Source organism: Mus musculus, chromosome 9 (genome assembly GCF_000001635.26).
Source record: "Mus musculus strain C57BL/6J chromosome 9, GRCm38.p6 C57BL/6J".
Taxonomy (NCBI): Eukaryota; Metazoa; Chordata; class Mammalia; order Rodentia; family Muridae; genus Mus; species Mus musculus.
In genome coordinates, this window is record NC_000075.6 from 70429886 (window position 1) to 70442103 (window position 12218).

Below are 12218 nucleotides of genomic sequence, written 5' to 3' on the forward strand. Positions count from 1 at the left end.
ACAAATTCTCTAGGTTAAATCCTATTACTGTTAATTCATGATGTTGATACTCTGTATAATTACTATTTCAACATAGTTAAGTAAATTATTCTTATAATGACTATTTCAAACATCTTTATAAATTAATTCCAATAACAATAGTTAGTTTAGACAGGATGTAGTGGTAATGCCTGATTGACACTCTTAGAAAACATGAAAACTACCAATAGTAACTTCCATAGTCACTGTTCTCGTACAACACTAAGCATTATCTGTTCACTGTAAACAGCTAATTTAACATGTCTAATTTGGAATTTCCACATAACACTACACAGAGTGAAGGATAAAGTTATGAGAAATAGTATCTAAACATTGGTGAAGAGGCCTGGCTATATGTTTTACCTGTGTTTCTCCCCAACCCTCCACCCCGACCCCCATCACTGTTTTTATTGTTGTTGCTTGTTTTATTTTATAAACCCAAGCTGGCATCAAACCCATGCAATTTCTTCGTTTAGGCGCTCTCGTGCTGGAATTACAGGTGTGGCCACCACATCACACATAAAAGGATAGTTTAAAAACTTGTAGTATTACTCTATGGTGGAATTTTGCACAACATCCTAAAGAGAAGATGGAAGCCCAGCATGGCAGCAACACCTGTAATGCCAGCTCTGGAGGCTGAGGGAGAAACTCAAATGAAAGGCTAGCCTGGGCTACATAGCAATACCTTATCACCTGAACCAGAGAAAGAGCTGAGAGCTTGTAAACAAATAAAAGGTGTTGAACAAACTTTCTAGATGTCCCCTTGTAGGTTTCTTTTTTAAGTAGAAGAAACAATATATACATATAAATATTGTAAGCGCATTATAAAATACACAAAAGTATCTTGGAGAACATAATCTATGACTCCCTGTCTAAATCTGAAAACCAGGGATTATGTGAAGAGATTTCAGTTTCAGAGTATGTTTCAGCTAATTTTTCACCATGCAATCCTGGATTCAAAAGTATATAACATGCCATTTCGTGCATTTGCATGCCAAACTAGGAGTTTTGTGGACTAAATCCTCACCTTTTTATATTTATGTGGATATGTGCATCTTTCAATTGTTCCCTGGGAGGCTCCACGATTGACATTTCCTAATCTTTCTTCCAGATGAATCAATTCCTGAGAGTAATGAATAACTACTATTAAAACCACAATGAATATTCCTTTGAGAGTACTGTCAATGATACAAATGCAACAAATGTAAATTTTATAACCCTATAATACAAATACCATAAGTGGTTGTTAATAAGGGCGTGACCACGTGGCACTAGGCAAGCCTGACGTGCACATGGAGGCAGAAGCTCAATTCTGTCCATTACATCAAGGAAACAAGCTGTTCTGAATACCAACCATAAATGACATCCAAAGCAACACATGGATCACTTGGCTTTCCGTTCTCCAAACTGTTTCTCTACCAATATAGCTTGGTGAAAACAATTATGGTTTCCTGACACATTAAGATGGTTCTTTATTGGATGTTTATACTGATTTAGTAGGTTTTGCTTTTGCTTTTGTTTTAATTTTAAGTGGATGGGTGTTTTCCCTGTAATATAGTTGTGTATGTACCACATGGATGCCTGGTATCTGAGGAGGCCAGAAGGCAACACTGAATCCCCTAGAATTAGAGTCACAGACAGTTCTAGGCCACCATGTGGGTACAAAGACCTTTAGAAGAGCAGTCAGTGATTTTAATCACTGAGCTATGTTGCCATCCCCTTTTTTGTGTTAAGACTGGGTCTAATTATGCAGTGCTACTCATTAGGTAGACTAGCCTGTTTGTCTCTCAACTGTTGGGATTCAAGTTTTGCACCACTGCCAGGCTGCATTCATTCTATTTTATATAGTTACTTCTGACCTTAAGATATTGTTCATAATTTGTGTTAAGTCCCGGAAACATGAGAAAACCAGACATTTTGCTGCTTTCTGGTTCCCAGCCACAGTAGCCATATTACTTATTCATGAAAACACAATAAATTCAGCCTGCACTAAAAACACCATAACAAGTATCTTCACTTATTTTATTTCATACCTCAAAATTGCCCCTAAAAGGACCTCTGAATGATGCTCCATCCAATCCTGAAGAAATATAACGGATGTGAGGATAGCCTGCCATGTCAGGAACCTGTTTATAAGAGATGGATGAAGTCAATTAAGATTTGTGATTTTTGTTATCTTTGAAGATATTCAACTGTCTTAGTTAGGGTTTTACTGCTGTGAACAGACAAGTCTTATAAAAGACAATATTTGATTCAGAGGTCCAGTCAGTATCATTAAGGCAAGAACATGGCCAGCCTCAGCTCCTTTTCCCTACACCCTTCCCTCCATGTCTTCAAAACCACTTGGATGACTTGTACAACATGACCAAGTCCAGCTGCTGTAGGAGGTACCTCTTGGCTATCTCTGGAACACAGCTTCTTTGTGCCCTCAGAAAACACTTCCCAGAAGATTTCACCTCAGTGATGCTGATTTCTTCTTCTTCTTTTTATTTATTTATTTTTTTTTGTGGGAGGCAGAGGGACAGGGTTTCTCTGTGTAGCCCTGGCTGTCCTGGAACTCACTCTGTAGACCAGGCTGGCCTCAAACTCAGAAATCTGTCTGCCTCTGCCTCCTGAGTGCTGGGATAAAAGGTGTACACCACTAACGCCCAGTGCTGGTTTCTTCTTTCTCACCACTAATTTCTTAGCTCCAGTTGACCAGCATCAATTGTCCCATAGTCTCCTTCTCCTCTTGACTATAAAGCCAGAGCCACATGGCTGAAGCTACAGTTCTGCACCACAATGCCTGGATTTAAGCTTTTCTTCACCTAGAATTTGCTCTAACTCAGACTGGCCTTGAACTCAGAAACCTGCTTGTCTTTATCTCCTAGGAATAAAGGTATGTACCACCACACCTAGATCTAAATTTAGGGGTAGAATCTTATCACAAAGTCATTACTCTCTTAATCTGACCACAAGGTCATTAATTCCTCCATTCAATTTAATATCCTTGAGCACAGGATTCAGCACCACTTCCCTGCCTGGTACCCCTTTAATATTCAAACCATATATTTTATATTTTTCCTTTCTAAGCTTGCTATGCTTGTTTAAAATGCTCTTCATGAGACTTAACTAGAGAACAAAGTCTTTGATGGGCGTTTCTGAGACTTCCTTCGTCAATGCAATTAATCTGAGTCTCTTTACATTAGCTTCAGGTAGACTCTTCAAACAAGGGTAAAGGGCAGCCACATTCTTCACCAAAATACCACAAAAACAGTCTCTAGGTCATGTACTTATGTTTTTCTCCACTGAAACCTCTTGGGCCAGATCTGCACAGTTCAAATGACACGCAGCAACAAAGCCTTCCATATTCCTACTACAATAGCCCATTAAACCCCACTTAAAAGCATTCCACTGCTTTCTAAATCCAAAGTCCCAAAATCCACATTCTTCCAAACAAACGCATGGTCAGGTCCATCACAGCAATACCCTAGTCCCTGGTACCAACTTCTGTCTTAGGGTTTTACTACTGTGAACACACAACATGACCACGGCAAGTCTTATAAAAGACAATATTCAATTGGGGCTGGCTTACAGATTCAGAGATCCAGTCCAGTATCCTCAAGACAGGAACATGGAAGCATCCTGACAGAAATGGTACAGGGGCTGAGAGTTCTATATCCATCTGAAGGCTGCTGGTAGAAGACTGACTTCCAGGCCTTAAAGCCATGCCCACAGGGACACACCTACTCCAACAAGGCCACACCTCCCAACAGGGACACTAACCCGGCCAAGCATATACAAACTATCACATCAACCTCCATTCAATTAATACACTCAGCTTAAAAGACAAGCCATAACTCCAACTGTACATTCTATTAAGAGAGACAGGCTCCCTTTAAAATACAACCTTACACAAAGAACTCTGCATATGGGGGCTGGAGAGATGGCTCAGTGGTTAAGAGCACCGACTGGTCTTCTGAAGGTCCTGAGTTCAAATCCCAGCAACCATATGGTGGCTCACAACCATCCATAATGAGATCTGACGCCCTCTTCTGGTGCATCTGAAGACAGCTACAGTGTACTTAGATATAATAATAAATAAATCTTTGAAAAAAAAAAAGAACTCTGCATATAGATGGATGTTGGGAGACATACTCAGCCATGGTTACTAAGAAGGCCTAGGTAAGGCAGACTGAGGTGGTTTGAAGCTAGCTCTAGTTTCAAGGTCAGTCTGGGCAACCTAGCAAAATACAGTCCCTCTTTTTTTTTAAAAAAAAAAAAAAAAAGAAAAAAAAGCCAGGCATAGTAGTTCACACATTGGATTCCCAGAATTGAGAAGGCAGACGCAAGTGGATCTCCAAGTTTAAGAATAATTTGGTCTACACAGTAAGTTCCAGAACAGCCAGGACTACCCAGAGAAACCCTGTCTCAGAAAATAAATAAATAAGTAAATTAATTAATTAACTAATTACATCTGTGTATACTCAAGTTTACTAAGCTGATGGTCTCTTGGTAGTAGCAGAGGAACGTGAAAGAAATTAAAGATTTTTATAAGATCTTATCAATCTCGGGCTGGTGAGATGGCTCAGTGGGTAAGAGCACCCGACTGCTCTTCCGAAGGTCCAGAGTTCAAATCCCAGCAACCACATGGTGGCTCACAACCATCCGAAACAAGATCTGACTCCCTCTTCTGGTGTGTCTGAAGACAGCTACAATGTACTTACATATAATAATAAATAAATAAAATAAATCTTTAAAAAAAAAAAAAGATCTTATCAATCTCTAAGTAGTAAAAAGCATGGAATGTTCTTGACTACCCATCTTGATTCTGTCAAAAACAAAAAACAAAACAAAACAAAACAAAACAAAACAAAAACCAGGGCTGGAGAGATGGCTCAGCTGTTAAGAGCACTGACTGCTCTGAGGTCCTGAGTTCAATTCTCAGCAACCGCACGGTGGCTCACAACCATCCATAATAAGATCTGATGCCCTCTTCTGGTATATCTGAAGACAGCTTACCACTGTATTCATATACATAAAATAAGTAAATATACTTTTAAAAAAAACCACACACACACAAAACTTATTCTGCTCAGTATAGTAAATCCTGAATATTTCAAATTCCATTTTCTGTGAGCTGGCCACAGGTTAAATTTATTTGTTACACTGGTGTCTTAGTCAGGTTTTCTATTCCTGCACAATCATGACCAAGAAGCAAGTTGGGGAGGAAGGGTTTATTCGGCTTACACTTCCATACTGCTGTTCATCACCAAAGGAAGTCAGGACTGGAACTCAAGCAGGTCAGGAAGCAGGAGCTGATGCAGAGGCCATGGAGAGATGTTCCTTACTGGCTTGCTCAGCCTGCTCTCTTATAGAACCCAAGACTACCAGCCCAGAGATGGTCCCACACACAAGGGGCCTTTCCCCCTTGATCACTAATTGAGAAAATGCCTTACAGTTGGATCTCATGGGAGGCATTTCCTCAACTGAAGCTCCTTTCTCTGTGATAACTCCAGCTTTTTTTTTTTTTCTCTGTGTAGCCCTGGCTGTCCTGGAACTCACTTTGTAGACCAGGCTATCCTCAAACTCAGAAATCCGCCTGCCTCTGCCTCCCAAGAGCTGGGATTAAAGGCGTCCACCACCACTGCCTGGCCTGGGACATTTGTTCTTTATGGCCATTTATGGCCATCCAGTGTGTTGAGAAATTGGTACTGGCTAACTTGATGCTCCCAGCGATGATGAGGTATTGCAGTGATATGCCTGACCATGCTTTTATTTGAAAGAATGTGGATTTTGGGACTTTGGATTTGGAAAGCAGTGGAATGCTTTAAATGGGGCTTACTGGGTCATCCTGGTAGGAATATGGAAGACTTTGTTGCTAGAAGTAATTTGAACTGTGTTGACCTAGCCCAAGAGATTTCAAAGGAGAAGAATTTCAGAATGTGGCATAAAGACTGGTTTTGTGGTATTTTGTTGAAAAATGTGGCTACTTTTTGTCCTTGCCTGAAAAGTCTGTCTGAGGCTAAGGTGAAGAGACTCAGATTAATTGCACTGACAAAGGAAGTTTCAAAAAAGCTCAGCAAAGACTTTATTCTCTGGTTAAGTCTTTTTTGTTTTGTTTTACTAGACAGGGTTTCTCTGTATAGCCCTGGCTGTCCTGGAACTCACTTTGTAGACCAGGCTGGCCTCGAACTCAGAAATCGGCCTGCCTCTGCCTCCTAAGTGCTAAGATTAAAGGCGTGCACCACCACCACCGCTCGGCTCGGGTTAAGTCTTATGAAGAGAAGTTTGAACAAGCATAGCAAGCTTAGAAAGGAAAAATATAAAATATATGGTTCGAGTATTAAAGGAGTACCAGGAAGTGAAATGGAGCAAAATCCTGTGTTCTAGGATATAACAGATTAAGGGAGAGGGGCCTTGGGGCAAGATCCTACCCAGCTAAATTTAGATCCAGGCATGGTGGTATACACCTTTAATCCCAGGATCTCTGCTGATCTCTGCATTCAAGGTCAATCTACAGAGCAAGAACCAGGATAGCCAAGCTTAGGCAGTGAAGGATCTGGAAAACAGAAAGCCAGCGACAATATAATAGTACAAGCAGGTCATGTTCTAATTCCTGCAAGCAGCAGAACTCGGCAGCTTCAGCCATGTGGCTCTGGCTCTAGAGTTAAGAATGGAAAGAACTACTGGGACAATTGATGCTGGTTAGCTGGAGCTAAGAAATTAGTGATTATGTAATTATGAGGAGACCAGCATCACTGAGGTGAAATCTTCTGGGAAGTGTTTTCTGGACTTGGTAATGTGTAAGAGTCACCCAGGTGGTACTGGGTTTGAAGGCAAGAAGGGGTCATGAAAAACAGCTGAGTATTGGCACTGTGAGAGGCCAGGGAAGGCCACTGGAGAAGGTATAGCCTCAGCTGTAGTTGATGGCCCAGGACTGAAGGGGTCATGCAAAGGATTTGAGCCTTGGCACCATGAAGAGAGCCTATGAGAGGCTATTGGTGAAGCCTAGTTGGAGAGGAAAACCCTAGTGTATTGGAGCTGTCAGTACCATGGAATGATCACCAAGAACAGCAGTGGAGTGGATCAACCTGAGCTTAGAGTGCTACAGAGGGCAGAGCTGGAGAAGTGATGCCAGCCCTTAGGAGGAGTCCAAAAGATCAAGTGGAATCTCAGACACTGAAACAAGAAGCTGTAACATTGAAATTGCCTTGGAGACTCAAAGATGTTAATGTTAGAGCCATGGGATACATGCTGAGGAAAGCTGCTAACAGGGAATGGAATCAGCCCAGGAGAAAGCAGTTTGTTGCAGTCAACAAAGATGAAAAAGGAGGGAAGATCTGAAGACCACTTTGACATCAGCCATCGAGATGCAGAGTTTGGAGTTTGCCCAGCTGGTTTCCTGCCTTGCTTTGGGGATTGCAGTTAATTAGTTGGATCAATCTCAGAAGAGACCTTGAACTTTGGACTTTTAACATTGTTGAGACTCCTATAGACTATGAGGACTTTGAAAGTTGGACTAAATGCATTTTGCATTATGCTATGTTTAAGTATGGCCCCCATAGACTCATGTTTTTGAACAAGTCTATGGGGACCAGGGAGTGGAATGTGATGGTTTGTATATCCTTGGACCAGGGAGTGGCGCCATCTGGAGGTGTGGCCTTGTTAGAATAGGTGTGACCTGGTTGGAATGGGTGTGTCACTGTGGGTGTGGGCATAAGATCCTCATCCTAGTTGCCTGGAAGTCAGTCTTCCACTAGCAGCCTTTGGATGAAGATGTAGAACTCTCAGCTCTAACCGTGCCTTGCCTGCCTGGATATTGCCATGCTCCTACCTTGATGATAATGTACTGAACCTCTGAACCTGTAAGCCAGCCCCAATTAAATGTTGTTCTTTATAAGACTTGCCTTGGTTACAGTGTCTGTTCACAGCAGTAAAACCCTAACTAAGACAGGCTGGGTTTTGCCTGGGGAGCAAGCATATGTCAGCTAAGTTTTGCTCAGGTACACACTGTAGTACTACTGCTGCATGTTCTCATTGAACAAATCAATATACATTAAGTCAGTGATTAAACAAAAGCAAGATCATGACAAGGAGCTTACAGCTCTGTGCAAGCATTGTTGTAGCAGACACCAAAAGTCAAGTGAATGTATGAAGGAGGACACAGAGCACTATTCTGTCTGTATAAGTAATTATCAATTTATAAATAAATCTCCAACATGATTTTTAATTGTTTTTCTTATTTTTCTCCAGTATGATTTTTAATTGATTATTTATTTTTATGTACATCATATGTACATTTATTTTTATGTATGTTTTGCCTACACGTGTGAAGGAGTCAGATATCCTGGAACAAGAATTATAGACAGATGTAAGCTGCCATGTGGGTGCTGGGAATTGAACCTGGGACCTCTGGAAGAACAGATAGTGCTCTTAACCATAGAGCCATCTCTCCAGCCCTCTCCAGCCTGTGCTGGACTTTTAATCAGCCTGTGCTGAATCAAAACACACTTCTAGTAGACTATAATATACTGACAACTCACACGTGAAAAATAATTCAAAATAAACACACAATTTAAAAGCAGTAGCTCTTAACCTTCAATGTTATATTACATTATCTGCAGCTTTACTTATAACTAAGATCACACCAGGCAAGTAACAACTTCCTCCAAGCAACATAAAAAGCAATTCTGCCTCCATATGTGAATCTTTCTTCTGAAACCCTTTCCTCTACCTTTTGTGGATTCTTCTCCTCCTATTCAAATTTGTCTTCTTGTTTCCCTTACCTAGTCCTTACTTAATTAAATACTCCTTATTTCTCTCTCTGAACAAGTAATTCTTTCTACTGGCTTTCTGTCAAGTCAGAACATTTCCGTTCCTCCAAACCTCAATGTTCCTTAATACTGGAATTTCTAGCAATGCTGCCTGTCCTAGCCAAGTTACAAGTAGTGTGTATTCACTGTCTGCAAGTTCTCATCTTTCTTACAAAGTACCCCAAGAACAGCAGTGTGTCTTGGTGGTAGAGTGCTTACCTAGAAAGCACAGACCATGAGTCAATTCTACTTCCTCAAAAAAGGAAGGATACTGGAAGGAGTCAGAGGGAAGGAAAGGAAATGTAACCATCTCCCTTCATTTTTTGGTTATTTTGTTTTTTCGAGACAAGGCTTCTCTGTATAGTCCTGGCTGTTCTGGAACTCACTCTGTAGACCTGGCTGGCCTCGAACTCAGAAATTTGCCTGCCTCTGCCTCCCAAGTGCTGGGATTAAAGGCATGTGCCACCACGCCCGGCACCATCTCCCTTCTTGCCAGTTAGTTATACCACTGACAAAATCCATTCTAACATCAACACTTTCCAAACTTTATTCTTTTGTCTGATCAGACACTACTGACCATATAAATTTATAAAAATTTATAAAATTGTATACTCCTGCTTTGTTTCTCAGCTTGGGAGGCAGTTCTTGTCATTGGCTGAGGCACACAGTCATCTGACTGCTCTATTTGTACTGTCTACTTACCTTCTTTCAACTTCTACTTCTCTTTGAAAATCTACTCCTCCTCCTTGGATTCCTTAGCACTGCATGGTATCTTGCCAGATCAAAAACATATCTTTAGCCCACAGAAAAATTTTTTTTACTGACACAGCTATCTCAGATTTAGTAGGTCCAAAATCTCCCACCTAACTCTTTCTCAAGCCATCTAATATTCTCTAACACAGGGAAACCTGGTGACAGCCTAAGTACTACTCATTGTGTCCTGGAGCTTTTCCTGCCACCATCCGTCAGTGTTTTTTTTTTTTTTTTTTTCAGGTACTTATTACATTATGTCATCTACTGCAACACTTAAAGGTGTTTCCTTCTTCCACCTCTAAATCTACTTTTCCCATAATTGAGGAGGTAAGACCCTTTCAAGGATAATCAGATTAAGTCACACAAAAAGCATAAATACAATCAGAACACATCAGCTGGGAGGCAGAGGCAGGCATATCTCTGTGTTCCAGGCCACTGTGATCTATATATTAAGTTCGCAGACAGCCAGGGCTACATAGAAAGACTCTGTCACAAGACAAAATAACAGCAACACTCTGTCTCAAAACAACAGCAACAACAAAATACCCTCTGTGGCTGCTGAGTCCCCGTTTCTTGTCGGAGCAGTTTCATAATCATATTCTTTCTGTGTCTCTGTCTCTGGTCCCCACCCCCACCCCACCCCCTCAGTGGTGCTGAACTCAGGCTTATAAGTTCATGAGTGCTGGGCCAAAAATGTTCTGGCTGAGCTGCCCCAGCTGTGTATCTGGAAACACTAGCTTACATGGACCCATAGTGCTTGTTCTTGTGTGACAGCTCCTCATCAGCCTTATCTTTTGCAAAAGCAGCACCCAAGCCCAACGCTGCCTAGAACAAGGGACAAGAAGCCTCTCTGCAGTGCCGCTTCCTACAACAAAGAGTACTTCCTTTTCTGCTCATGTCTATAATTAGTATTACAAATAGTTTTTTAACATTGTAACAACAAAATCTTCATCTGTCAATCAGAAGCAGCTACACTAAGGTGGCATCAAAACAGATCCAATCCATTGATGGCAAATTCACCAATGCACCAATGCATGTCCATGATAGCAGGTCATGGTCATCTCGGTGTGCAGAAAAGCCTACTTCTTGGCATTTTGTATATCAAGAGTATATTTTATAATTCAAATTACAAACTCAGATTTCAATATATCTATTTTTATACAACAGCTGCCTAATTAGGAGAATTATTCCTAAAATCTAGCAAAACATCTCCTGCACCTAATATTTTAATGTAATACTTAATTAGGAAAGGGATGTAACTTTTAAGGCAAATGTTTCATAATATTAAAAATTCCCATTTTACCATTAAAGGAAGTGCTCCTAACTGGAGGTGATGAAGTCGAGGCGGGGCGTGGTAATGGGCCAGGTGAGGGTGCAGAGCACCAGGTGTGTAGGTAGCTGCAGTTACTCCAGCTTCAATCCCCAGTTCCCTGAGAAAGAGGGAGAGCAGTTTAACTTTGTTCTTCCTTACAGTGCCAACAGAAATGGAAACATAGACATATTTTTACAATCCTCTAAAGGTTCTTAACTTATAAATCTAAAGCAAATAGAACTTAGCCCCCCTCCCACCTCTGGTTGTACTAATAATTTTAAGTACATTTCAGAAATAAATGTTCAAATAGCTTGTGAGCATAAGCAGGAGAGCATTTCAACTCAGTTTTCTTTAGTCACAAAAATAAGAGAGATAATGAGTGGCTCCTAGGATCTTTTCTGACCAGGGACCTGGCTCTCCTCAAGGACCACACCAGACAGAGCTGACTCGGTTGGTTCATCTGAATGTGACCATGCTCCCCCAGGACTGTGTTTGCTGGGTTCTTGGTGTCAGTGACAATTAGAAGAGCTTCTACATCTAAAAATTCTTCAGTGCTAAAACCCAGAGTGGTGACCCTGCAAGAGCAGGAATGGCTTATGCTAAAGGTCCACTCCCTTACTCCCACTCTGTATTCTGCTACAGTAACTGCAGCAAGCCGATTAAAAAGAAAGCTTTAAGCAAACCAATTTTATTTCTTCAGAACACAAACTAGATTTCTCCTTTCAATGGTAGACATTGCAGGTGGGGCAAACACAAGCATGACCAGGGAGGTGGCTAAAGCAAGGTTGTGAGTATGACCTCTGAGAGAGGCACTCATGAAAACAGGAAAAGCTCTAGCCTCTCATCTACAGAATCTGTCAAAGTCCCATTTGGCTGTAGAGAGCAGAGTGTGGATAGAAGGAAACACAGAAGAACATGAAGACAAACATTCAGTTCAACAGGACTAAGTTCTGGGTTCCTACAGTGTGCCCTGAGATACTCAAAACTGATTATAAAGTGCTGGAGAGATGGCTCAGCAGTTAAGAGCACTGACTGCTCTTCCAGAGGTCCTGAGTTCAATTCCCAGCAACCACATGGTGACTCACAACCATCTGTAATGGGATCGATCCGATGCCCTCTTCTGGTATGTCTGAAGACAGATATAGTGTACTCATATAAATAAAATAAATAAATCTTAAAAAAAAAAGTCATCAGAGAAATGATAAATACTAAGGTATGGAAAGACTACTTAACCTGAGTTGATCCTTTTACAATGAACCCAGTCACACAATATTATTTGACATAAAACCAAACAAAACCAACAAATCTTTCCCTGATTCAAGTGACATCTGTTCCAGAAC

General features: G+C 41.0%; 1 protein-coding gene across 20 annotated transcripts in view; it reads right to left on the reverse strand.

Moving 5' to 3' along the window:
- Nucleotides 1-12218, reverse strand: part of Rnf111 (ring finger 111) — a 78417-nt gene that overhangs the window by 4462 nt on the left and 61737 nt on the right. For all 20 annotated transcript variants that reach the window (XM_030244747.1, XM_006511582.3, XM_030244746.1 and 17 more), the window contains 3 exons: nt 10870-10996; nt 2052-2144; nt 1046-1141 (listed from right to left, as the gene is read on the reverse strand). In XM_030244747.1, the coding sequence (XP_030100607.1) occupies nt 1046-1141; nt 2052-2144; nt 10870-10996 (316 nt within the window). The remainder of the gene's footprint in view (nt 1-1045; nt 1142-2051; nt 2145-10869; nt 10997-12218) is intronic.